Source organism: Staurois parvus, unplaced genomic scaffold (genome assembly GCF_062004578.1).
Source record: "Staurois parvus isolate SC_StPar_1 unplaced genomic scaffold, SC_StPar_1.0 ptg000065l, whole genome shotgun sequence".
Classification (NCBI taxonomy): Eukaryota; Metazoa; Chordata; class Amphibia; order Anura; family Ranidae; genus Staurois; species Staurois parvus.
Window position 1 is genome coordinate 62970 of NW_028317861.1, and position 24531 is coordinate 87500.

At 42.9% G+C, this 24531-nt stretch overlaps 1 protein-coding gene across 2 annotated transcripts in view; it reads right to left on the reverse strand.

Moving 5' to 3' along the window:
* Positions 1-12739: 12739 nt before the first annotated feature.
* The window catches only part of LOC149469649 (phospholipase A2 inhibitor and Ly6/PLAUR domain-containing protein-like), a 26825-nt gene continuing 15033 nt past the window's right edge, over positions 12740-24531 (reverse strand). For both annotated transcript variants that reach the window (XM_089668852.1, XM_089668851.1), the window contains exons 2-5: positions 24327-24446; positions 21843-21989; positions 16977-17117; positions 12740-13109 (exon numbers count right to left, since the gene is read on the reverse strand). In XM_089668852.1, coding sequence (XP_089524978.1) covers positions 12916-13109; positions 16977-17117; positions 21843-21989; positions 24327-24446 — 602 coding nt within the window. In that variant the 3' untranslated portion in view covers positions 12740-12915. The remainder of the gene's footprint in view (positions 13110-16976; positions 17118-21842; positions 21990-24326; positions 24447-24531) is intronic.

Genomic DNA, 24531 nt, shown 5'->3' on the forward strand with positions numbered 1-24531 from the left:
CCGGCCCGCGGAGCGTGGCAAACATTGGCTGTCAGGATGTAGGCGGGGCAGCGTGACAAACTCCTCTCCTCTCACAGTACGCCCTGAAGACCAGAACACGGCGAGAGGAACGCGCGGAGCAAAGGTAAGTGAATTGACACAATATGGGGAATGAATTACTATAGGGGGGATGAATTACTATATGGGGGATGAATTACTATATGGGGGATTAATTACTATGGGGGATGAATTACTATATGAGGGATGAATTACTATGGGGGATGAATTACTATATGGGGGATGAATTACTATGGGGGATGAATTACTATATGGGGGATGAATTACTATATGGGGGATTTATTACTATATGGGGGATGAATTACTATATGGGGGATTAATTATTATGGGGGATGAATTACTATATGGGGGATGAATTACTATGGGGGATGAATTACTATATGAGGGATGAATTACTATGGGGGATGAATTACTATATGGGGGATGAATTACTATGGGGGATGAATTACTATATGGGGGATGAATTACTATGGGGGATGAATTACTATATGGGGGATGAATTACTATGGGGGATGAATTACTATGGGGGATGAATTACTATATGGTGGATGAATTACTATGGGGGATGAATTACTATATGGGGGATGAATTACTATATGGGGGATGTATTTTCAGTTTTAAAAATGTGGCTCTCAAAATAAATTTCAATCGTGGTTTTGGCGAGATTTGGCTCAGTTGAAAAAAAAGGTTGCCCACCACTGGCTTAGGGTATTGTACTATGTTGTTCCTGTTATTTATGATGCCACAAAGAAGCTCAGTAAAGTTTGTTAAACTGATCCAAAACCTGGTCTGAAGTTACATAAAAGGGGTGCATGATGGTTTCTGGTGTATGAAAGAACGGGGCCAGTAAAGCACACATGGAGTATGAAGCAAATCCACTATGAAGGGTTAACCTGACAGGAGAAGCAGAAGCAGAGAGTAGTTGCCATGGGTAAGCAAGAACTGGTGTCAAGTGTTTCAGCAGCCTGACATGAAGTGTGGTACTTGACATGGCAACGAGTCCTACGGTAGTGAGGGGGTCGGTGCTCTGACTCCATCCCCAGCGGTTGGTTCCCCCAAAAGTATCGGTACCAAACCTGTGTTACAAAGCCATGGTACAGGAGAGCAGAAGGAGTTAATGGAATGCATGCATGAGGTCTGCGCTATGTGCATGGCGGGATCCCATTCTCTCACTGGGAGTGAGGTGGCCAAGGTACACTGGACAGGTGGAGAAGGCATAGGCTCAGTGGTGTCCCTCCTAAATACAACAACTTCAAAGTGGGTAGTTGCTGACTCAGAACTAAAGGGAGATTTTGCTGTTGGTGTCTACAAAAAAAGCTAAAAAGAGTAGGAAGATGAATGAATCATTTAGGTATAACATGGGTAATAATGGGTTAATAAAAGATTACAATGGAAAAAGAATTCTTAAAAAAAAAAAAGCTAAAAACTATATTACAGAGCCGCAGCTACTGTAGCTACAATGTTCAAGTGTTTCTTTCCATTTTAACAAGCACTATCTGTACTGAAAGAGTTACTCCAGGTGTGATATTGTACATTCTAGGTGGTTAAGCCCCCTCCAAGGCCAGTTTCGTCTACACGTATGACCGAAGTCGTAGTGCTACTTTCATACATTCTTATTAGATGACCAGCCTGTACAGTATGTTAGATCAGTGTTTCTCAGCCTTTTTTCAGTCAAGGCACCCTTTAAAATTATAGGCAGTCCTGAGGCAACCCTTAGAAATATGGACACTCTTGAGGCACCCCTTAAAAATATGGACAGTCCCGAGTCACCACTTAAAAATATGGACAGTCTTGAGGCACCCCTTAAAAATATGGACAGTCTTGAGTCACCCCTTTAAAATATGGACAGTCTTGAGTCACCCCTTTAAAATATGGACAGTCTTGAGGCACCCCTTAAAAATATGGACAGTCCTGAGTCACCCCTTTAAAATATGGACAGTCTTGAGGCACCCCTTTAAAATATGGACAGTCCTGAGGCACCCCTTAGAAATATGGACAGTCTTGAGGCACCCCTTAAAAATATGGACAGTCCCGAGTCACCACTTAAAAATATGGACAGTCTTGAGGCACCCCTTAAAAATATGGACAGTTCCAAGTCACTCCTTAAAAGTATGGACAGTCTTGAGGCACCCCTTTAAAATATGGACAGTCTTGAGGCACCCCTTAGAAATATGGACAGTCTTGAGGCACCCCTTTAAAATATGGACAGTGCCGAGTCACCCCTTAAAAATATGGACAGTCTTGAGGCACCCCTTAAAAATATGGACAGTCCCGAGTCACCCCTTAAAAGTATGGACAGTCTTGAGGCACCCCTTTAAAATATGGACAGTCTTGAGGCACCCCTTAAAAATATGGACAGTCTTGAGGCACCCCTTTAAAATATGGACAGTCCCAAGGCACCCCTTAAAAATATGGACAGTCCCGAGTCACCCCTTAAAAGTATGGACAGTCTTGAGGCACCCCTTTAAAATATGGACAGTCTTGAGGCACCCCTTTAAAATATGGACAGTCTTGAGGCACCCCTTTAAAATATGGACAGTCCCAAGTCACCCCTTAAAAATATGGACAGTCCCGAGTCACCTTTTAAAATATGGACAGTCTTGAGGCACCCCTTTAAAATATGGACAGTCTTGAGGCACCCCTTAAAAATATGGACAGTCCCAAGTCACCTTTTCAAATATGGACAGTCTTGAGGCACCCCTTTAAAATATGGACAGTCTTGAGGCACCCCTTTAAAATATGGACAGTCTTGAGGCACCCCTTAAAAATATGGACAGTCCCGAGTCACCTTTTAAAATATGGACAGTCTTGAGGCACCCCATTTTAAAATGTGAAAAACTATTCTAATAGTTTTTTATAATGCAGCGACATCCACACATGTAGGACACCCAATGTTAGAGGTGCTTTTATTCTTCCAAAGCAAATACACTTTTTCACACGGGTACCGACTAGTATTCCAACGTTTCTCCTCTCCCTCAGTTTTTCTCCATCACTGAGCTAAGGTGACCCCAGCACTGATGGAGAGGGGCAGGAGAGGAGCAAACAAGGATGCTGTGCAGGCAGCTGACATTCTCCTTACCAACTGATGATGTCATTGGTTGTCAGGACGCCGGCGGCATAATGGTGCACAATGAAAACCTGTGACTTTGTGTAACTTCTAGTCAGACTTGTTCCACCCGCTGGCTTGTATACAAGGTTTGGGCAATTTTTAGACATTTTGCCAAAGCACCCCTGAAGAAACCTCAAGGCACCCCGGGGTGCCTGGGCACCCTGGTTGAGAAAGGCTGTGTTAGATGATGACAGGATCACTTAACAAAAAAAATCTCAGGACAACTGCATTGTTTTATATTTTTTTTATTTAGACAATGTCTACACTGAATTATTCTGGAAAAAAAAGTAAAAAAAAAATCAAATAATACAATGTAATGTCATGATAGCCAGAGAAGAATACCGATATTGTGTTAAGCGGAGACTGAATTATTTAAATGAAGCGTACTAAATGCAGCAAAGTCCTCATTGTGTGTTACACTCCTTGCAGTATCGTCGGGGGGGCATGGAAGACCAAAAGAGGGGAGGTTCCCATTCTGTGTCGTATGTCTCTTTGTAACATGCAACAACATTCAGTGTATCTTATGTAAGGAGACATGGAGTATCATGATGTTGGCATAGGAAGTGCAGGACTCCATATTAACCAGTCATATTTTAGTTTCCTGCAGCTGAATCCATGAAAGATGAACCCCGATTGGACACCATGGGGTATATTCATTAAAAAAGTTGTTGTGCGAACAACATTGGCAACATTGCGCCGTAACATTGCTAACACGTGAAAAAAATAAAATCTTTCTATGTACAGTATTTCCTATGATCATCTGCTCCATCTATCGGCCATACAGTAGTAATTTCCTGATTGTGGGATTTCTGGAAAATACCACATTATGGCCACTAGATGGAGCTGCCGATGATAGAAAATTTTTTTTTTTATAAAAAGATCTCTATGAGTTGTTATTGAACCTTCCACATTGTGCATTGGCTCGTTTAACCTCCTCTCCGGGATGTAGGCTTTCTGGCATACCATCGTCCTCCATATTTACAGGTGCATTCTTTTTAGCTTTGAATAGAGTGTTGAAAGATTAGACCACTAGATAGAGCTGCTGATTATAGAAAATACCTATTTTTTTTTTAAATAAATAGACCTCTATGAGTTATTACCGAACCTTCCACGTTGTGCATTGGCTCGTTTATCCTCCTCTCCGGGATGTAGGCTTTCTGGCATACCATTGTCCTCCATATTTACAGTTGCTATTCAGGGGCGGACTGACCATTTGGAAACTCTGGCAGGTCCGGGGTCAGTAGGGGGCCCTATGAGATGCCCCTGGTACCTTTTTCACAGGCTTTTTTGAGTTTGGGCAAGGACACAGGGCTCCATGATCCCCTATTGCCCGGGGGCCCCATGAGTTGTCAGTCCACCCCTGTTGCTATCTTTTTAGCTTTGAATAGAGTGTTGAAATATTAGAACTCCTGTTGGATTTGTATTGCTTTTCAAAGCTCTTTTACAAAGATTTGTCTTCTCTTTCTATGCTGGTGACAATGGCTTTACTAGACAGGAAGTATGGGATAATTAGCAAAAGGGAAACAGACAGCAATGGAAATTTGATGGGAATCTAGCTTTCCTTACTGTAGTAAAAAAAAAAAATCCCATTTTTTTTCTGTTGGAGATTTACCATAATTTACTGTCTGGTGAATCCGTTGTCACCGGGACAGGAAGTGAGAGGAAAGCTTTGTAACGGAGCCCCAGTTAGCAGTATTAACCAGACAGGGATTCTAAACCATCCCCGGTCCAAACAAAAAAAAAAATTGTGGCTGGCCATACACTTTAATTGGTCAATTAATTATAAATGTTCCAGCTTTTAGTTAGTTATCGTAACCACGATCCTGAAATCTTGACTTCATCAAATAGCCCAATAACATTTCAAGTCTCTAGAGAAGACTTACCAGAATTGTATTTTCTGATTATTCACCACATTACTCAGACTTGTTTGTCTCTACCATTCTATCGATTAAAGAATGGCGCTTAAATTGCTGATTCTTCGGGGTCTATTTATAAATGTTTTCACACACAATTAACTTCCACCCATTCCCACAATTTCTAATTGCAATCTTTGTGATGTAGGAGCATTAAACCTTATGGAGATGAGTTATAATGCAATGGGTGGTCCTAGAGGCTGCTCACAAGCAGCTGTGCGGTGCTGGACCCCCAAAGGAGTTCAGTCCTGGTGCCTACATTATCTGTTTGTTAGCCCTGATGAAGGGGTGCTGAGCCCCCGAAACCTGTTGGCTGTTACAAAATAAAAATCTTTTAAAAGATCTATACAAGCTGGTGTGGTGCTCCCATCCTTTCAAAACTTCACATTTTCTAATTGTATTCAGCTGGAAAAAATGTGTGAATTCTTGATGAAAGTCGTTTGAATCTTGTTTGAAAACCTCTTAATAGACCTTCTATTATTTACCATTTCTATGGTGAAGAAGGTGGATTAGGACTTTGCTGCTGAGGGTGAAGGTGGGCTTTGCTGCTGTGGGTGAGACCTGCTATGTGCTATGTAGACCAGTCATTGTGTTTTAGCATGGTCTTCCATCTCCTGTCCCTCCAACATCATCACTGGGGCCAAAACCACAGTCTTGTTTGCAAGAAGAGGGCTGGACATCAGAAATACCCAATGCTATTAAAGCAGTTTGGAGTTTTAAGAAAGGGAAAATATATAGATGATGGTGAGAAGGAGTAGAGTTTTATCACTGGTGTCTACTGTCCTTCTATGTCCTGGAGAACATTTCATATGACATATGATATTGGATGTTTCCAATGTAAGTCTGAGTGGCCACAACTAAATCTTAACAATCAGTGGAAAGAGTTTTGAATGAAAAAAATACCATTCCTAGTCCATAAATTTCCATCTAAATAACGTGTCCTGAATCTTTGAAACGGAGAGAAAGGGCTACATAACTGGTGACAGAATCGAACCCTATAAAAACCCTTCCTCTCAATAATTACGTTTCTTTGGGTTACCATCCGTTTTAACATCTCCTTCAACACCTTCCTCCTCTACAATGGACAAGAGGCAAACAAGTCATGAATGTCCTAACTCTGACCTTTTATCCCTGTTCCTGTATCTGTATCTGTCACTGTATCTTTCAATTTATTTTACTATCTCTGATCCTGTATCTTCTGAATTATTTTCCTAATTTGGACCCAGGCCACTAACACTTCCTCAAACCAACTCTGTAGGGTAGGAGTATCATGCCCATTGGGGTTCACCATATTGGCCACTAGATGTCACCATAGTTAGGGGTGGGAACCTTGTAGTGTACAGTAGGCAGTACCTACGTAGCCACTAGAGGTCCTCAGAGTAGTGAGTGAGGTATACCATAGATGGTGAGAAAGTGCCAGCCCTTATCCTGCCAGTGTGGGTCATCTTAGGTAAGCAGGATCTGTATAAATAGTTTGTCAGGAGTCTGCCAATGGTCATTTGGTCACTGGAAGCAGTGCAAGGACCAAAGCAACAAAGAAGTAATAGTTGAGGCTATAGGTTCTGTAAGCTACCCCTTAGGGCCGAAACAAGGAAGGAGGGATACCAGATTTGTGCTACTATTCACATCCCTCAGGTATGGGATGCAGAACCTTTGCAAGCCCCTAGAGATATGGCTGTTTCTCAAACAGGCTATTTAGGCACTTACACTGCTTACATAGACACTTGAGGCCCCCAGAGTAGTAAGTGGGGTGTATTATAAATAATGATAAAGTGCCAATCCTGCCTCTGCCATTAGGGGCATGTCAGGTAAGCAGGTTTTGTATAAATAGTTTGGCTGGACTCTTCCAGTGGTCAGTCGGTCATTGAAAGCAGGGTAGGTACCAAGGCAGCAAAAAAGTAATATTTAAGAACATAGCATCTGGAATCTTCCCCTTGGAGGGGGGAGCAAGGAAGGACAGGCACCAGACTGATGGAACTATTCACATCCCTTAGGTATGAGATGTAGGACACTGGCAAGCCCCTAAAGATATGGACTGCTCCTCAACTCAGCTACTTAGGCATGTACACTGCCTACTGCCTAAGTAGCTGCTAGAGGTCCGCAAAGTAGTGAGTGAGGTATACAATAGATAGTGAAAAAGTTCCAGCCTTGCCCCAGCCAGTGTAGATCATCTTGGGTCTATATGAATTGTTTTGCCACTGGTAAATTGTTCATTGGAAGCAGTGCAAGGACCAAGGCAACAAAGAAGTAATATCTGAGGATCTAGCTTCTCGAACTTCCACTTGATAGAGGGGGAACCAAGGAAGGAGAACTGTCAGACATATGGGACTACTTACATACCTTAGGTATGGGATGTAGAACACTGTCAAGCTCCTATAGGTATGGACTGCTCCTCAACCCAGTTACTTAGCAACTTACACTGTCTACTACCTAAGTAGCTGCTAGAGGTTCCCAGAGTAGGGAGTGAGGTGAACCATAGATAGTGGGGAAGCGCCAGCTCTGCCTCTGCCAGTGTGGGGCATCTTGGGTAAGCAGGTAGTTTGGTGGGAGTCTACCAGTGGTCAGTTGGTCATTGGAAGCAGTGAAGGGACCAGGGCAGCAAAGAAGTAATATTTGAGGATCTAACTTTGGAAGCTTCAAACTTAGGGGGGAAGCAAGGAAGGAGAAATGCCAGATGTATAAGATATGCTTGCATATCTTAGGTATGAGATGCAGAACACTGGGAAGCCCCTAAAGGAATGGACTGCTTCTCAAATCAGCTACTTAGGCACTTACACTGCCTACTGCCTAAGTAGCCACTAGAGGTCCCCAGAGTAAGGAGTAACCATAGATAGTGGGGAAGTGCCAACTCTGCCCCTGCCAGCATGGGGCATCTTGGGTAAGTGGGTTCAATATTCTGTAGGTAGTTTGGCAGGGGTCTGCCGGTGGTCATTTGGTCATCCGAACCAGTGCAAGGACCAAGGCAGCAAAGAAGTAATATCTGAGGATCTAGCTTCTGAAAGCTTCCCTTAAGTGGGAAAACCATAAAGGAGAGGTGCCAGCCATCTAGTGGCCAATATGGGAAACTACACAGGCACCTCTGTGCCCCTACCCATCAACTCTACTAAACTCCAAGGGCTTGTCTGTGAAGTATTGTGACAGCTATCTTGTGTCTACGTATGGTACACTAAGTGAGAAAAAGTACTAATTACTGACAGTTAATAGTGAACACTGGCATTAGTAAATGCACTGTCTGTGACTGTGATGAATGATGGTGTTACGGGACTAAGTAAGTGCTCTAGATCCTAGAGAAACATAAAAATGACACTGAGCAGCACCAAGAGCAAGTCCATTGCACCAGAGACTAGACGAATGACTATGGTGACTTTACAACACTATCTATGTCTGGTGACATAACCCCCCCATAATTGTTTATAGGAAAAGGTGAACAGGCACAAGGTAGATTGGGAGGGCATGCAAGGTGACATAAGGAGCCCCAAAATGGTGTAAGCCAACACATACTCATGGATATAAATACTGATCGGATTAGCACAACCTCAATATAATGTCTGATGTTGCACTAGAGGAACACAACGACTATATCCATTGGTATGACTACAACAAATCCAAAGGAACTTCGAAGTATCAAGTAGGGTGGTTGTTGTTGTTTCTCTGCCCACCCAATAACAAAGGTTTTGTAACATATGAAATATCACTTTAAGAAATAATACAAACTTATGGCAAAGTGCAATGACTAGTACGAAAAGTCATAACATTAAGAGCAATTATGAGAAGGCACATGTTGTTTTGAAAATAAATAGGATAGATTCCAAGCTGGAAATTGAGCAGCTAAATATTCTGCAGACACTAGATTTGGCAAAGAAGCTCAGAGCTAATGTTTTGCCTTCGAATGGGATCAATTAATCAGTTGGCTGCTTGACAATTAGCTAAGGAGGGCTGTGATTCTGGGAAATGCTATGGAAAAAAAGAGGCCCCTCCTAAAAGGCTGGTATGTTGTGGAGAACAATACCAGCCTGAAATGTTAATAGAAATCATTGGGTAACCATACAAAGCATTGAATGGATTCACCTAACCCCCTAGATTGACAGCCTCCTCTTTAGATTGATATTTATTGACCAATTTATAAAATGTGGCTGAATAAGTTTGGGAATATCAAAGCAAAAATGCTATTTGCCACGCTTGCCAGAAGGTGAAGATTTTTCCTGTTCTGTTGATCAAAGGGGCTGGCCTGTCTCTCAAAATTGGGTAAAGTTAAAGGTGGAGCAGGTCACTCTAGGTCATCATTGAAGCCGAAAAGGGAGGCTGAACCTCATCCCAGGAAGCAGATAGGTGAGGCCCAACTTATCAGAGGGGGCAGATAAGTGAGGACCTACCTTATACTATTAAGCAGATAATTTAGGCCCAACCTCATTCCAGGAAGTAGGTAGGTGAGGTTCAACCTCCTCCAAGGACACAGCTAAGTGAGGTCCAACCTCATCCCAGGAAGTAGATAGGTGAGGCCCAACTTATCAGAGGGGGCAGATAAGTGAGGCCCTACCTTATACTAGAAAGCAGATAGGTTAGGACCAACCTCATCCCAGGAAGTAGATAGGTGAGGCCTGACTTCTCAGGGGGACAAATAAGTGAGGACCTACCTTATACTAGAAAGCAGATAGGTTAGGACCAATCTCATCCCAGGAAGTAGATAGGTGAGGCCTGACTTCTCAGGGGGGCAAATAAGTGAGGACCTACCTTATACTAGAAAGCAGATAATTTAGGCCCAACCTCATTCCAGGAAGTAGGTAGGTGAAGTTCAACCTCCTCCAAGGACACAGCTAAGTGAGGTCCAACCTCATCCCAGGAAGTAGATAGGTGAGGCCCAACTTCTCAGAGGGGCAGATATGCGAGACCTTACCTTATACTAGAAAGCAGATACGTTAGGCCCAACCTCATCTCAGAAAGCAGATAGGTTAGGACCAACCTCATCCCAGGAAGTAGATAAGTGAGGCCCAACTTCTCAGGGGGGCAGATAAGTGAGGACCTACCTTATACTAGAAAGCAGATACGTTAGGCCCAACCTCATCCCAGAAAACAGATACAGTTGTGACCAAAATTATTCAACCCCCACTGAAATTGAGTGTTTTGGCCAGTTTGACATTGCTTTTGATCATTCAGTCATCTTGCTTACATTTACATTAAAGAGGCACTTGTAGGTCAGACAAATATAACATAACAGTTATAATGAAATAACCACAAATGTCTTTTCTGTGCTCACAGCATTATCAGTTTTATTCAACCCCCAAGTGACATTCAATCTTAGTACTTAGTACAGCATCCTTTTACAGTTATAACAGCTTTTAAACGTGAAGCATAGCTTGACACAAGTGTCTTGCAGCGATCTACGGGTATCTTCGCCCATTCTTCATGGGCAAAGGCCTCCAGTTCAGTCACATTCTTAGGCTTGCGCACTGCAACTGCTTTCTTTAAGTCCCACCAGAGGTTCTCAATCGGATTTAAGTCTGGTGACTGCGATGGCCACTCCAAAATGTTCCAGCCTTTCCTCTGCAACCATGCTCTAGTGGACTTGGAGGTATGCTTGGGATCATTGTCCTGTTGAAAGGTCCAACGTCTCCCAAGCCTCAGGTGTGTGACGGACTGCATCACGTTTCCATCCAATATCTCCTGGTACTGAAGAGAATTCATGGTACCTTGCACACGCTGAAGCTTCCCTGTACCTGCAGAAGCAAAACAGCCCCAAAGCATGATTGACCCTCCACCATGCTTCACAGTAGGCAAGGTGTTCTTTTCATCATAGGCCTTGTTCTTCCTCCTCCAAACATAGCGTTGATCCATGGGCCCAAACAGTTCTAATTTTGTTTCATCAGTCCACAGAACACTATCCCACAACTTTTGTGGTTTGTCCACATGGCTTTTGGCATACTGCAGTCGACTCTTCTTATTCTTTGGAGACAGCAAGGGGGTACGCCTGGGAGTTCTGGCACGGAGGCCTTCATTACGCAGTGTGCGTCTTATTGTCTGGGCTGAAACTTCTGTACCCACATCTGACAAATCTTTTCTCAGTTCCTCAGCAGTCACACGGGGACTTCTCTCCACTCTACGCTTCAGGTAGCGCACAGCAGTCGAAGTCAGCATCTTCTTTCTGCCACGACCAGGTAGCGTTTCAACAGTGCCCTTTGCCTTGAATTTGCGAATGATGCTTCCTAAGGTGTCTCTTGGTATGTTTAACATCTTTGCAATCTTCTTATAGCCATTGCCCTTCCTGTGAAGAGAAATCACCTCTTCTCTTGTCTTCCTGGACCATTCTCTTGCCTTCACCATGTTTGTAACCACACCAGTAAATGTCTAGAAGGAGCTGAGTATCACAGTCATTTTAAAGCTGCCTAATTGGTGCTTATTATGCTTGATTGCTGCTCGGTGACATCCACAGGTGTTTTCAATACCTGATGGAAAGCACCTGTATGAACCTCTGTTCTTCAGAGTGGTAGTCTTTAAGGGGTTGAATAATTGTGGCAATGAAGAAACCACATAAGAACCATTTACTACTGTATTACATAAACAATTGATGTCATTTTAGTTGCATTTGGGTAGTTACAACGTCCTTGTAGGATTTGATTCTGAATACAATTCCAAATGTACACTATAGTCCCTAAACCCCTTTACAGCATTGGGGGTTGAATAATTTTGGTCACAACTGTAGGTGAATCCAACTTCATCCTATTATGCCCAATTTCTCAGAGAAAGCAGAAAAGTGTGGCCTTACCTTATGCTAGAAAGCAAATAAGTTAGGCCCAACCTCATTCCAGGAAGTATAAAGGTGAGGCCCAACTTCTCAGAGAGGGCAGATAAATGAAGCCCTACCTTATACTAGACATCAGATAAGATAGGTCCAACCTCATCCCAGGAAGTAGATAGGTGACATCCAACTTCCTCCAAGGAAGCAGCTACGAGAGGCCCAACCTCATCCCAGAAAGCAGATCAGTGAACCCAATTTCATCCCATTAAGCCCAACTTCTCTGAAGAAGCAGATAAGTAGGGTCCAATCTTATACTAGAAAGCAGATATGTTAGGCCCAAACTCAATTCAGAAAGTAAGTAGGTGAGGTCCAACCTCCTCAACGAAAGCAACTAAATGAGGCCCAGTCCCACCCCATAAAGCAGATAGGTGTCACTCAACCTCATCCCTGACAGCAAATAGGTGTGACCCTAATTTACCCCTGGAAGCAGGTAGCCAAGGCCAAACCTAGTCCCAAAAAGCAGACAGGCAGGGACCAAACTCATCACTGGAAGCACATAAGTGTAGCCAAACCTGGTCCCTGGGAGCAAATAGATGACTCCTGACCTCATCCCAGAAAGTATATACTGTATGCACAGCCTACCTTTGTTCCAGGACTTACATAGGACTTTGTAACCCAACTCCAGTCAAGAAAACAAATAGGCATGGTCTGACATGGTCCTAAGGAGCCGATAGGTGTAGCTCAACCTCATCCCATAAGTCAGGCCTGACCTTCAGCTCCAGGATTTTGAGGTGGAACATTGGTAAGTACAAAGTGTTATTAGTGCCATGAATTATTTTAAGAGAACAAGAACCTAAAAGTGACATTTGAGTGTCAGATGACAGCCATTTGAAATACATTTTCCCAGTAACTTGTGATGAAAGCATGTTTCATGCGCAGCAGTTTGATATTTGATGCATGCACCTGGGTGCCAGACATTCAGAAACAAAAAATAAACCAAAAAACATCATACATCAACCAACGTTGTGCTCCTCGTGTATACACGTTGGGCATTCTGTTGAAAACTGTGGCACACTACACGGCTGATGATCGGAACGTGGGGCCTAGAGCATTAGTCTGTATGCAAACAAAGCAACTATTGCAACTAGCAATATGTTGGCATGAAGGTTGACACCATGGCTTGTACATGTAATTTCTCTTTTCAAGGTAATGCCTCCGTAATTAAAGTTTTGGCTTCCGAGATCACAGAGTGTCTTGGTGCCGCATCCCCGCACAGCCGTCTTTTCATACTTTTTTCCTGCAGAAGATCAAATGGGACCTTTGAGAAGGTTTGAAATGTAAATGCAATATTTCTAAGGAGAACACATGTATCATTTCTAAACACCCTCTATAGACAACTACTATTTTATGCAAGGGTCAACCTAAAATAACAGCTACATTATTATCTACTTGTTTTTTGTTTGTTTTTTTAGCCCATGGTGGATGCACGAAACTAACCACCAGTAAGTGAACCAAAAAAGTGAACTTAAGAGGAAGAAACGCTCCCTGACCCTCTGGGGCACGAGGCTCCTAATGGGGAAGGGAAGGTTAGGTTCCTTCAAGTCCATCTAGCCAAAAGGCCTGGCGAAACCATGTCCTAATGGTCAGCCGAAGCCAACCAATGAGTACTAGGTGCCCCTTCCCAAGGCATTGGAAGAAGAAACCTAATGGCTACACAACCTTCCCCTAAACTTCAGGGTAGGCCCAAAGAACCCCACACCCTCCATCCAGAGTAAAAACAAAACACGTATTAGAGTGCAAGTGACACACATGGAGGGAAAAATAAATAAAAAAATAGTATGAAATTGCCAGTGCAAGTGCATTGGCTAGTCCTTTTAACAAAAATTTCCCCTATCACGGCCAAAAGGCCTAGCCCATGAAGTGTAGTGTGGAAAAAAAGCAAAGGTTGTCATGGCCTATATATCCAGTTAGGTAGACCAGCATGTTACATGACTGATAGTACAACTCTATTACATAGGGCACTCTAGGTGACATAGGGGCACCCTGCAGAGTAAGTGGGGGCATTGAGAAGACATAAAAACCACGCCTATGGATGCTCAGCAGAAAGCACAATTAAGGCAGCATTTCCCTATTAATTAAAAATCAGCTCAAAATGCAAAACTCTTAAATTTGAAGTTCCCCCCACAATACTTCTTTTTAACAAAAGAAACCTTCTAAGTAGACCTAAGCACATGTATGAATGAAGAGCTTCATGGCCCTGCTATGACTGGGGGGGGGGGGGATTGACCCCATAGCTTGCATGTCACATAAGAGCAGATATTAAAAAGTGAAATACACTAGAAAAGAGTATATTCGTTATCATTGTTTTGTATGTCCATGACATAAATAAGTAGCTAAGAATCGTCCAAACCTTAGGTTGGTTATCTCCTCCTGTTCCATGCGAGACAGCTAACCACTATGTCGATGTTGGTATCAGGGGCGGACTGACAACTCATGGGGCCCCTGGGCAAAAAGGGATCATGGAGCCCCTGTGTCCTTGCTAACACCCAAAAAAGCCTATAAATAAGCCAATGAAAGGTACCAGGGGCATCTCATGGGGCCCCCTACTGACCCCGGGCCCTCGGGCAGTGCCCGAGTTTCCAAATGGTCAGTCCGCCCCTGGTTGGTATCATTTTGGTCTTTAAAGTGGTTGTAAAGGGAGAAGGTTTTTTACCTTCGTGCAATCTATGCAAAAAGGTAAAAAACGTTCTGTGTGCTGCCATCCATCCATTGTCCGATCCATTATGCTCCCCAATCCGCAGATCCGATCCATCCTGTGGGGATCGTCGGCATGCTACCTATACGGGGTGACACCGGACCCGCTCCACGAAAAGGTAAGTTGTAAAGAAAGCCGACGGTCCCCGCGGGATGGATCGGATCCATCCTTCGGGGATCGTCGGCTTGCTTTACAACTTACCTTTCCGTGGAGCGGGTCTGGTGTCACCACCCTGTGCGGACGGTGTCACCCGAAGCGGCGCGCACCTGCCTCGGGACGCCACTAGGTAATTTTTTCAGAACTTGGCATTTTATGGTATATTTTGTCTTTTCCTGGATTCACTCACTACCTGCATGCCCTCCTATGGACCCTTTGCTACAAAATGTTTTTGTGTTATGTATACTGGTGGGAAGTTGGCATAAGACAGGCTATGTTCTTCTTTTATCCAGTGTATTTTAAAGTGATCTTAAGGCAATTTTTTTTTTAAATAACAAACACAATATATGTAAATTATACGGTATCCCCTAAATAACTAAATATAACAAGTCTATAAATAGCATAAAAACCACTTTCCCCAAAAAAGTGTAAAACTGTGAATATGAATATGCTAATATCAATATATTATTCCCAAAAGTATATATCACACAAATAAGTTCAAAAAAAAAAAAAAAAAAGTCCAAAATAGATAAAATATCAAATATAAAAGTCACTCTATATCAACTTCAATCCTCAATCTCTATTTAAGTGTATATCTGTATATAAGTGAAAGGCAGAATATGAAGATTGAGGATTGAAGTTGATATAGAGTGACTTTTATATTTTATCTATTTTGGACTTTTTTTTTTTTTTGGAACTTATTTGTGTGATATATACTTTTGGGAATAATATATTGATATTAGCATATTCATATTCACAGTTTTACACTTTTTTGGGGAAAGTGTTTTTTATGCTATTTATAGACTTGTTATATTTAGTTATTTAGTGGATACCGTATAATTTACATATATTGTGTTTGTTATTTATTGGAACTTATTTGTGTGATATTTTTTTTTGGGAATAATATATTGATATTAGCATATTCATATTCTGCTCTGTGCAGTGGTTTTGCACAGAGCAACCCTGATCCTGCTCTTCTTGGGTCCCCCACTGACGCTCCTGGCCCCTCCCTCTTGCCAAGCAGCTTGCTCCGGGGGCGCCCCAGCATGCTCACTCCTAAGCTGCTGCTCTGCGTGTCCATTCACATACAGAGCCGCAGCTCGGTCCCACCCAGGGGCGGACTGACAACTCATGGGGCCCCCGGGCAATAGGGGATCATGGGGCCCCTGTGTCCTTGCCCTAACTCAAAAAGACCTATGAAAAAGGTACCAGGGGCATCTCATGGGGCCCCCTACTGACCCCGGGCCCTCGGGCAGTGCCCGAGTTTCCAAATGGTCAGTCTGCCCCTGGTCCCGCCCCATCTCCTCATAAGCCCAATGGCTCCCATTTCTGTCTCAGCCAATGAAGAGGGAGAATTCCTGGAAAGCTGAGGCTCTCATACACACCGCTGGATCATGATAGGGCCAGGGGCAGACTGACAACTCATGGGGCCCTCAGGCAATAGGGAATCATGGGGCCCCTGTGTACTAGCCCACACTCAAACCACACCCAAAAAAGCCTATGAAAGGTACCAGGAGCATCTCATGGGGCCCCCTACTGACCCTGGGCCCTCGGGCAGTGCCCGAGCGCCCAAATGGTCAGTCCACCCCTGGATAGGGCCCAAGTAAGTATTAGGGGGTCGGGGGGGATGCTGCACAGAGAAGGTTTTTTACCTTCATGCATAGAATGTAAAAAACCTTGAGCCTTTACAACCACTTAACCACTATGTCTTACACCATTTATCCTTTTTTAACTTTTAATCACATTCATAGTAAAATACTATTTATAATAGGTATAAAAATGGAAAAAATTGTTGTTATCTTAAAACCCAAACTCCATTTTTTTTCCTTAGGGGTGCAACACCTACCTCCTCTCCAGTGCTATCCCCTGCAGTAATATTCTTTTCCAGCCACTAGATGTCACCGGTCCTCCCGGTTCAATGCAGTTGGGCATCATTCAACCCACTCTCTCTGAGTGCAAAGGGTCACTGTCCTGCCCCGGTAGCCTGCTCACGCAGTTGGATGATGATGAATGGCGCTGACTTCCTCACAAAACATGGCGGCATGCTTCTTTTACATATACTATAACGTCATAAAAATAGTCGAACCATCTAATAATATGTGGTGCTCCTTCTCTTCTAAATCTCCCAGATAAAATAATGACTGCATGTTTAGCGGATCATACTGCAATGTGCTAAAGAATGTATCACTGTACCAAATAAAAAAAAAAAAACAAACAAAACCCAAAAACCAGTAATTTGTATAATACAAGTACCTGAGAACACATCTCTCTGCAGGATACATGCAGTTTCTTCTCCGGTGCAATCTATTGCTTCCTTAGTGTGACACCAGTCAGTGTCAAGGGCCGTACAGCTTCGACAACTCAATCCATTACGGCGAATGGAATCTTGCGGCACTGTGAACAAGGGATGAGGGCTTTGTTAGTTATTCAAGGGAATTTTCACTTTGCAAGTTTATTTTCCCTTGAGCATAGTAGATACGGTGACAATTCACTTTGCAAAGGCTACCCAATCACATTTGTTTTACTTGCATATGATTGGAGTGATGGATGAAATACGTTTCCTGAGCATAGAGCAAGAAGATTCAAATGATCATCATGCCGAAGCCAATCCCTAGAAGGAGGCATCCAGAAGGTGGCTGTGGAGGTAATAAATGTTTGGAAAGTCATGCCAAAGGGTTCTTTTTTTCCTCCAGGGAGGGTTTCGGTTCACTTGGGGCTGCTGCCCCCGGAGGCAGTTTTGCTGAGACAAGAAATTGAAATCTGGGTCTCAGCAGCTACTGGGCCGAGAGCCTGCAGGAGATTGATGATTGATTTTGCATGAAAAGATATCTCTATTGGTGGATCTACTGGCCCAAGCTTTACCCCATTTCAGTAAACCCATTGCATTCTATCCATATCCACTCAATCCCAGTTCTTTGATATCTTCTTCCACATCACCAGTCAAGCTCTCCTTCTACCTTCTGCCTCTTGGGTTGACCTCGGAAATCTTTTCTGTGAATCTTTTCCCATTTATATCAGTTGGTAAAACCATCTAGCTGGCTTTTTACTTCCTATCGGATGTTCATAGTGGTTGTACAAGTCTTTATTTGTTCAGAGTGAATAGTCTATTTGCCTGTGAATCAGCCCCATTGCATTCAGTCTCTTGGGATTAATTTGCTAAATGCAATGTGTGTGTTCACTTTGTGAGGGAAGTTGCGCATTGAAAGGGAATTTTCCCCAGAGCTTTGAGAATGAGGTGAAGCTCCCCACATGGAAGAAACATATATTTGAAATATATTTTAAAAATATTCTTCCCAAATATATTGATATATTTGAAATGCTACAATTTTGGCCATATTCAATAAACTTCACAATATATTTCAATAAAACAAATATATATATATATATATATATATATATATATATATATATATAAATATATATATACTGCATGTTGAAATGCATTTTTATTACAAAATATATGACAAATATTTGTAAAAATACATTTCAAATATACTGTATGTCTTTAAAAATACTAATCTACATTTTGGAATGCATCTACAAATATATGTAAAAATATATGTTAAAATGACTTTTTTATATGTTAAAAAAAATATGAAGAATATATCTAAAAAAATATATTTTTAAAAATATATATTTTTTTAAATATATTCTTCAGATTTTTTTTTAACATATAAAAAAGTCAGTTTAACATATATGTTTACATATATTTGTAAATGCATATACATGACATGCACGGTGTATTTGAAATGTATTTTTAAAAATATTTTTCATATACGGTATTTTGTAATAAAAACACATTTCAACATTCAGAATCTATATATCTATATCTATAAATATATATATATATATATATATATATATATATATATATATTTATTGAAATATATTTTGAAATATATTGAATATGGCCAAAATTGTAGCATTTCAAATATGTCAATATATTTGGGAAGAATGTTTTTAAAATATATTTCAAATATATTTTTCTTCCATATGGGTCTGCTGACTTCCGTCATCCAGTCACGTGCAAGCAATAGTACACTTTTTTTGTATTTTCTTTGCATGTGATTGGGTATTCTTTTCAAAGTGAAATGTCATCACATTCACTAAACTCTCGTGAAAATTCCCTTTTTTTGTGCAACTTCAGCATGAATATGCCCCTGTATCCCCTTGTAATGTGCAACTTCCCTTGAATTGAACAGCCAATATGCTTTTAGTAAATCAACCCCATTGACTCAACACTAAACAATGGGCATACTGGAGGGACGGCTATATGAAGCCAGAGTTGAATGTTGATGTTGCAGAATATTCTGTCACTATTTACAGCACAGAATCATGGGAGTGGTTGTAGACATGTTAGTTGGTTCAACAGCTTTATCACATGCACTATATAGCCAATGGTTTGTGGATACCTGACCATCACACCTACCACTATATACCCCACGTATATGGACACCCCTCAAAATTATGGCGTTCAGGTGTTTCTGGTGAAGAGTACTGTTAATGCTACATCAAACAAAGACATTGTTGACAATTGTGTTGTTTCAAACCTTTGGTAACAGCTTGGGGAAGGTCCTTTTCTGTTCCAGCATGACTGTGTCATGGTTTGACCAGTTCCAGCATGACTGGCCATGGTTTTACCAGTTTGCTGTGAAGGAATGTGAGTATTCTGCACAAAGCCCTGACCTTGACCCTACTGAACACCTTTGGGAAAATTAGAACAAGCCAGGTCTTCTGACAGCTTGGGTAAGGTCCTTTTCTTTTCCAGCAGGACTGTGTCATGGTTTGACCAGTTCCAGCATGACTGGCCATGGTTTGACCAGTTTGGTGTGGAGGAATTTGAGTGTTCTGCACAAAGCCCTGACCTTGACCCTACTGAACACCTTTGGGATAATTAGAACAAACCAGGTCTTCTGACAGCTTGGGTAAGGTCCTTTTCTTTTCCAGCAGGACTGTGTCATGGTTTGACCAGTTCCAGCATGACTGGCCATGGTTTGACCAGTTTGGTGTGGAGGAATTTGAGTGTTCTGCACAAAGCCCTGACCTTGACCCTACTGAACACCTTTGGGATAATTGGAACAAGCCTGGTCTTCTCATCCAACATCTCCATAGAGACATGGTTTTACCAGTTTGGTGTGGAGTACCTTGAGAGTTCTGTACAAAGCCCTGACCTCAACCCTACTAAACACATTTTGGACAACTGGAACAAGTCAGGTCTTCTTATCCAACATGTCCATAAAGACATAATTTGACCTGTTTGGTGTTGAGGAACTTAAAGTGTTACTAAACCCCGGACCCTATATTCACTATATCTGGTCTCCCTCAGTACACACAACATGAAAATGCAATTATTTTAGTAAATACAAACTGCTAAATACCTTTTCTCATCAGCAGTTAGAGCAGTCTTGTGACTTCTATTAGTGTCCAGCAGGGCACATGTTAAAGCTTGTAGGAGGAGTTTTCATTCTGTTCTAGGAGGATAGTGCTGTTTGGCCCTGTGTTGATCACATTTCTCTCCCAAGGAAAAAAAGCAATACACACTAAACTGTGCATGTACAGAATGACTACTGTTCAGTCTGTCTCATCAGGAGATAAGACGTGGACATTTGAACAAGAGTAGGAGCAGAGAAGTCAGGATCAAATAGCCTTTTTACACAATGCAGAGGATTAACTCCTTAGGTTCCACTGTGAGTATAACAAGCATGCTTTACTGCATATAATACTGATTTTACTATTGTGGTAACCCTTTAAGTGTTCTGCACAAAGCCCAAACCTCAACTCTACTGCACAACTCTGAGATAATTGGAACAAGTCAGGTCTTCTTATCCAACATGTCCAGAAAAACATAATTTGACCAGTTTGGTGTGGAAGAACTTGAGTGTTTTGGACACAGCCCTGACCTCAACCCTACTGAACACGTTTGGGATAACTGGAACAAGTCAGGTCTTCTTATCCAACATGTCCATAAAGACTTAATTTGACCAGTTTGGTGTGGAGGAACTTGAGTGTTCTGCACAAAGCCCCAACCTTAACCCTACTGAACACCTTTGGGATGAATTGGGTGAATGAGGTCTTCTCCAACACCAGTATCTCACCTCAGAAATGCTCTTTTGGCTGTATGGCCACAAATCCCCCCCAGGAACACACCAAAATCTTGTAGAAAGCCTTCCTATGAAGCTGTATAGCCACAGGTACATTTCAATGTCCCTGGTTTTGGAATGGGATGTCCAACAAACTCATTGATGTGTGGTTGTCAGGTGGCCACAACATTTCGGCCAGAGAGTATATGTGATGACAAATAAAAAATTAAACAGCTATGAACATCCAATAGGTTGTAAAAAGCCAGTTAGATGGCTTAACTTAGCGGTAAGAAAGAGAAACTAATCACATAGAAGTTTTCTGAGGGCAACAGAAGATGAAAAAAATATTGAAGGAGAGCTTGACTGATTGATGATGTGGAAGAGGACCTAAGAGAGCTGAGACTGAGTACAGTAGCTATGGATAAGAGGCAATGGGTAGGTTGACTGGTGTACTAAGGCATGGTCTACTAAGGCATGGTCTACTAAGCCAAGGTCTACTAAGTCATGGTCTACTAAGCCATGGTCTACTAAGCCATGGTCTACTAAGCCAAGGTTGTCCAGGGCCAATAGGACCCCCCATGCATTTCATGGCAGTTAATGTTATCTTAGTGTCAACTTACATATAGGAGTGGTGGTATTGAAGGCGAACTTGACTGATTAATGATGTGGAAGAGGACCTAAGAGAGCTGAGACTGAGTACAGTAGCTATGGATAAGAGGCAATGGGTAGGTTGACTGGTCTACTAATCCATGGTCTACTAAGCTATGGTCTACTAAGCCATGGTCTACTAAGCCAAGGTCTACTAAGCCGTGGTCTACTAAGCCATGGTCTACTAAGCCAAGGTCTACTAAGCCATGGTCTAATGGTCTACTAAGCCATGGTCTACTAAGCCATGGTCTACTAAGCCAAGGTCTACTAAGCCATGGTCTACTAAGCCAATTGTCTACTAAGCCATGGTCTACTAAGCCAAAGTTTTCCAGGGCCAATAGGACCCCCCATGCATTTCATGGCAGCTAATGTTATCTTAGTGTCAACTTACATACAGGAGTGGTGGGGGAGCAGTAGTCCGAGCTACAACAGGAGGTGGATGTTTTAAAAAATCCTCCCTGGAAAACAATGCTCCCGGAAGCTCCACAGTTACTTCTCCTTGCACAGTACCGGGAGAAAGATTTTTTAGTGTGTCCCGCTGCAGGATGACAGCAAAGCAAGAGGTTAAAGGTAAACAAACATTTTTTTTCATTTAAATATATTCCTCAAAGGTCATAAAGCCTTTCTGTGTGCAGACTTCTTTGCAAACCCAAATATTAATGGAAATGAAAAGCAGCCCCGATATCATCGATGTGCTGTTGATAGCCTGTGCAGGGAGCAGAGCTGTGGGAGGGGCTCAGCAGGCTCCACCCACTACAGGTTGCCTGCAGAAAACTACAGGAGGGGGAGGAGAGCAGGCCAGTCACCCTGCACAAGGAGACAGAGCAGCAGTGGCCAGTCTTTATTACAGGAATCTCCAGCACAAAGTGTAAGGCTCCATTCACACTTGTGCAACTTGTCATGCAACTCTAGACACATAAAGTCGCTTGGCAAGCCGCAGCCCATGTTTTTCAACGGAAGTCATTCAAATATATGCGGCTTAAGGTCGCAGTGACTTTAAAAAGGTTCCTGCACTAGTTTGATGCGACTTTCATGCGCCATGGGTTCCATAGACTGCAATGTAAACTCTCAAATGTCGCATGATGGTCGCATTTTAATGTTTTCAATGTGACAGTTGTGCAACAGTCAAAGTCAACAATCAATGTTGCATCCAAGTCGTATTCATCTAAAGTGGCATCAAAGTCTCAATGGAAAGTCACAATGGAAATCTCATGACTATGGAGCCACACAAGAGTGAATGGAGCCTAAGAGCTGTTTCATTATGACTTACTGCACACATCTGAAATAAATCCACAAAGGAGACCAAGATAGTTCTTAACCTGTTGTCACCCATGTAACACGTATGTGTCACTGGGCTGCTGATATTTCTGTGCACGCTCACTGCATGCTCCCAGTGTGTAGACTCAGGTACTCAGCATAAGGATGGTGGGAACCTCCATAATAGTCAGAGCAGGTGTACAGACCCGGGAACTCAGTACAGGGATGGTAGGAAGCCCTCAAATGGGCACAGCCGGTGTACAGATCCGGGAAATCAACACAGGGATGGTGGGAACCCCTCATAATGGGTACAGCAGGTGTACAGACCTGGGAACTCAGCACAGGGATGGTGAGGAACACTCATAATGGGCACAGCAGGTGTATAGATCCAGGAACTCAGCATAGGGATAGTGGGACCCCCTCATAATGGGCACAGCAGGTGTCACTGCATGCTCCCAGTGTGTAGACTCAGTGTATAGACCCAGGAATTCAGCACAGGGACGGTGGGAACCTTCATAGTGGTCAGAGCAGGTGTACAGACCCAGGAACTCAGCACAGGGATGGTGGGAACCCCTCATAATGGGCACAGCAGGTGTACAGACCCAGGAACTCAGCACATGGATGGTGAGAGCCCCTCATATTGGGCACAGCAGGTGTATAGACCCAGGAACTCAGCACAGGGATGGTGAGAACCCCTCATAATAGGCAAAGCAGGTGTACAGACCTGGGAACTCAGCACAGGAATGGTGAGAACCTTCATGATGGGCATAGTGGGTGTACAGACCCAGGAACTCAGGACAGGGATGGTGGGAACCCCTCAAAATGGGTACAGAAGGTGTCACTGCATGCTCCTAGTGTGTAGACTCAGTGTATAGACCCAGGAATTCAGCACAGGGATGGTGGGAACCTTCATAATGGTCAGAGCAGGTGTACAGACCCTGGGAACTCAGCACAGGGATGGTGAGAGCCCCTCATATTGGGCACAGCGGGTGTATAGACCCAGGACCTCAGCACAGGTATGGTGAGAACTTCTCATAATAGGCAAAGCAGGTGTACAGACCTGGGAACTCAGCACAGGTATGGTGATAACCCTCATAATGGGCACAGCGGGTGTACATAACTGGGAACTCAGCACAGGGATGGTGATAACCCTCATAATGGGCACAGCGGGTGTACATAACTGGGAACTCAGCACAGGTATGTTTGAAACCCCTCACAATGGGCACAGTTGTGTACAGAACTGGGAACTCAGCACAGGGATCGTGGGAACCCCTCATAATGGGCAAGGCCAGTGTACAGACCTCTGAACACAGCACAGGGATGGTGGGAACCCCTTATAATGGGTACAGCAAGTATACAGACCCGGGAACTCAATGCAGGCATGGTGGGAATTTCTTATAATGGATACAGCAGGCTTACAGACCTGGGGGCTAATATCAGAGATCTCAGCAATAGAATTCTTAGGAAACAAAAGGAACGTTCAGACAGTTTAACTTCACAGCATCCACTGAACACTGAAATATCCCTATAGGGTGGAGTGACCCTTTCCCACCGTCCGCCATAATGAGAACACAACCGAGCACAGTCTACGAGGGCTACAAGAGATGGCATACGATACCCATGATGGTGATTGTGATGGTAGAGGCACACACAGTATCTTTTCCACATTCTTTGTCGTCTCCAACACAAGAAAACACTTCCCCTTCAGTCCTGCAGACTGTGCAATGAATAGCATGACCTGAGACAGAAAAAAGGGGGAAAGGGTTCAAGTAGAAGTTTTTGAAAGTCAACTTAGCCTTGGCAACCTAGACTGGTCCGCGCCA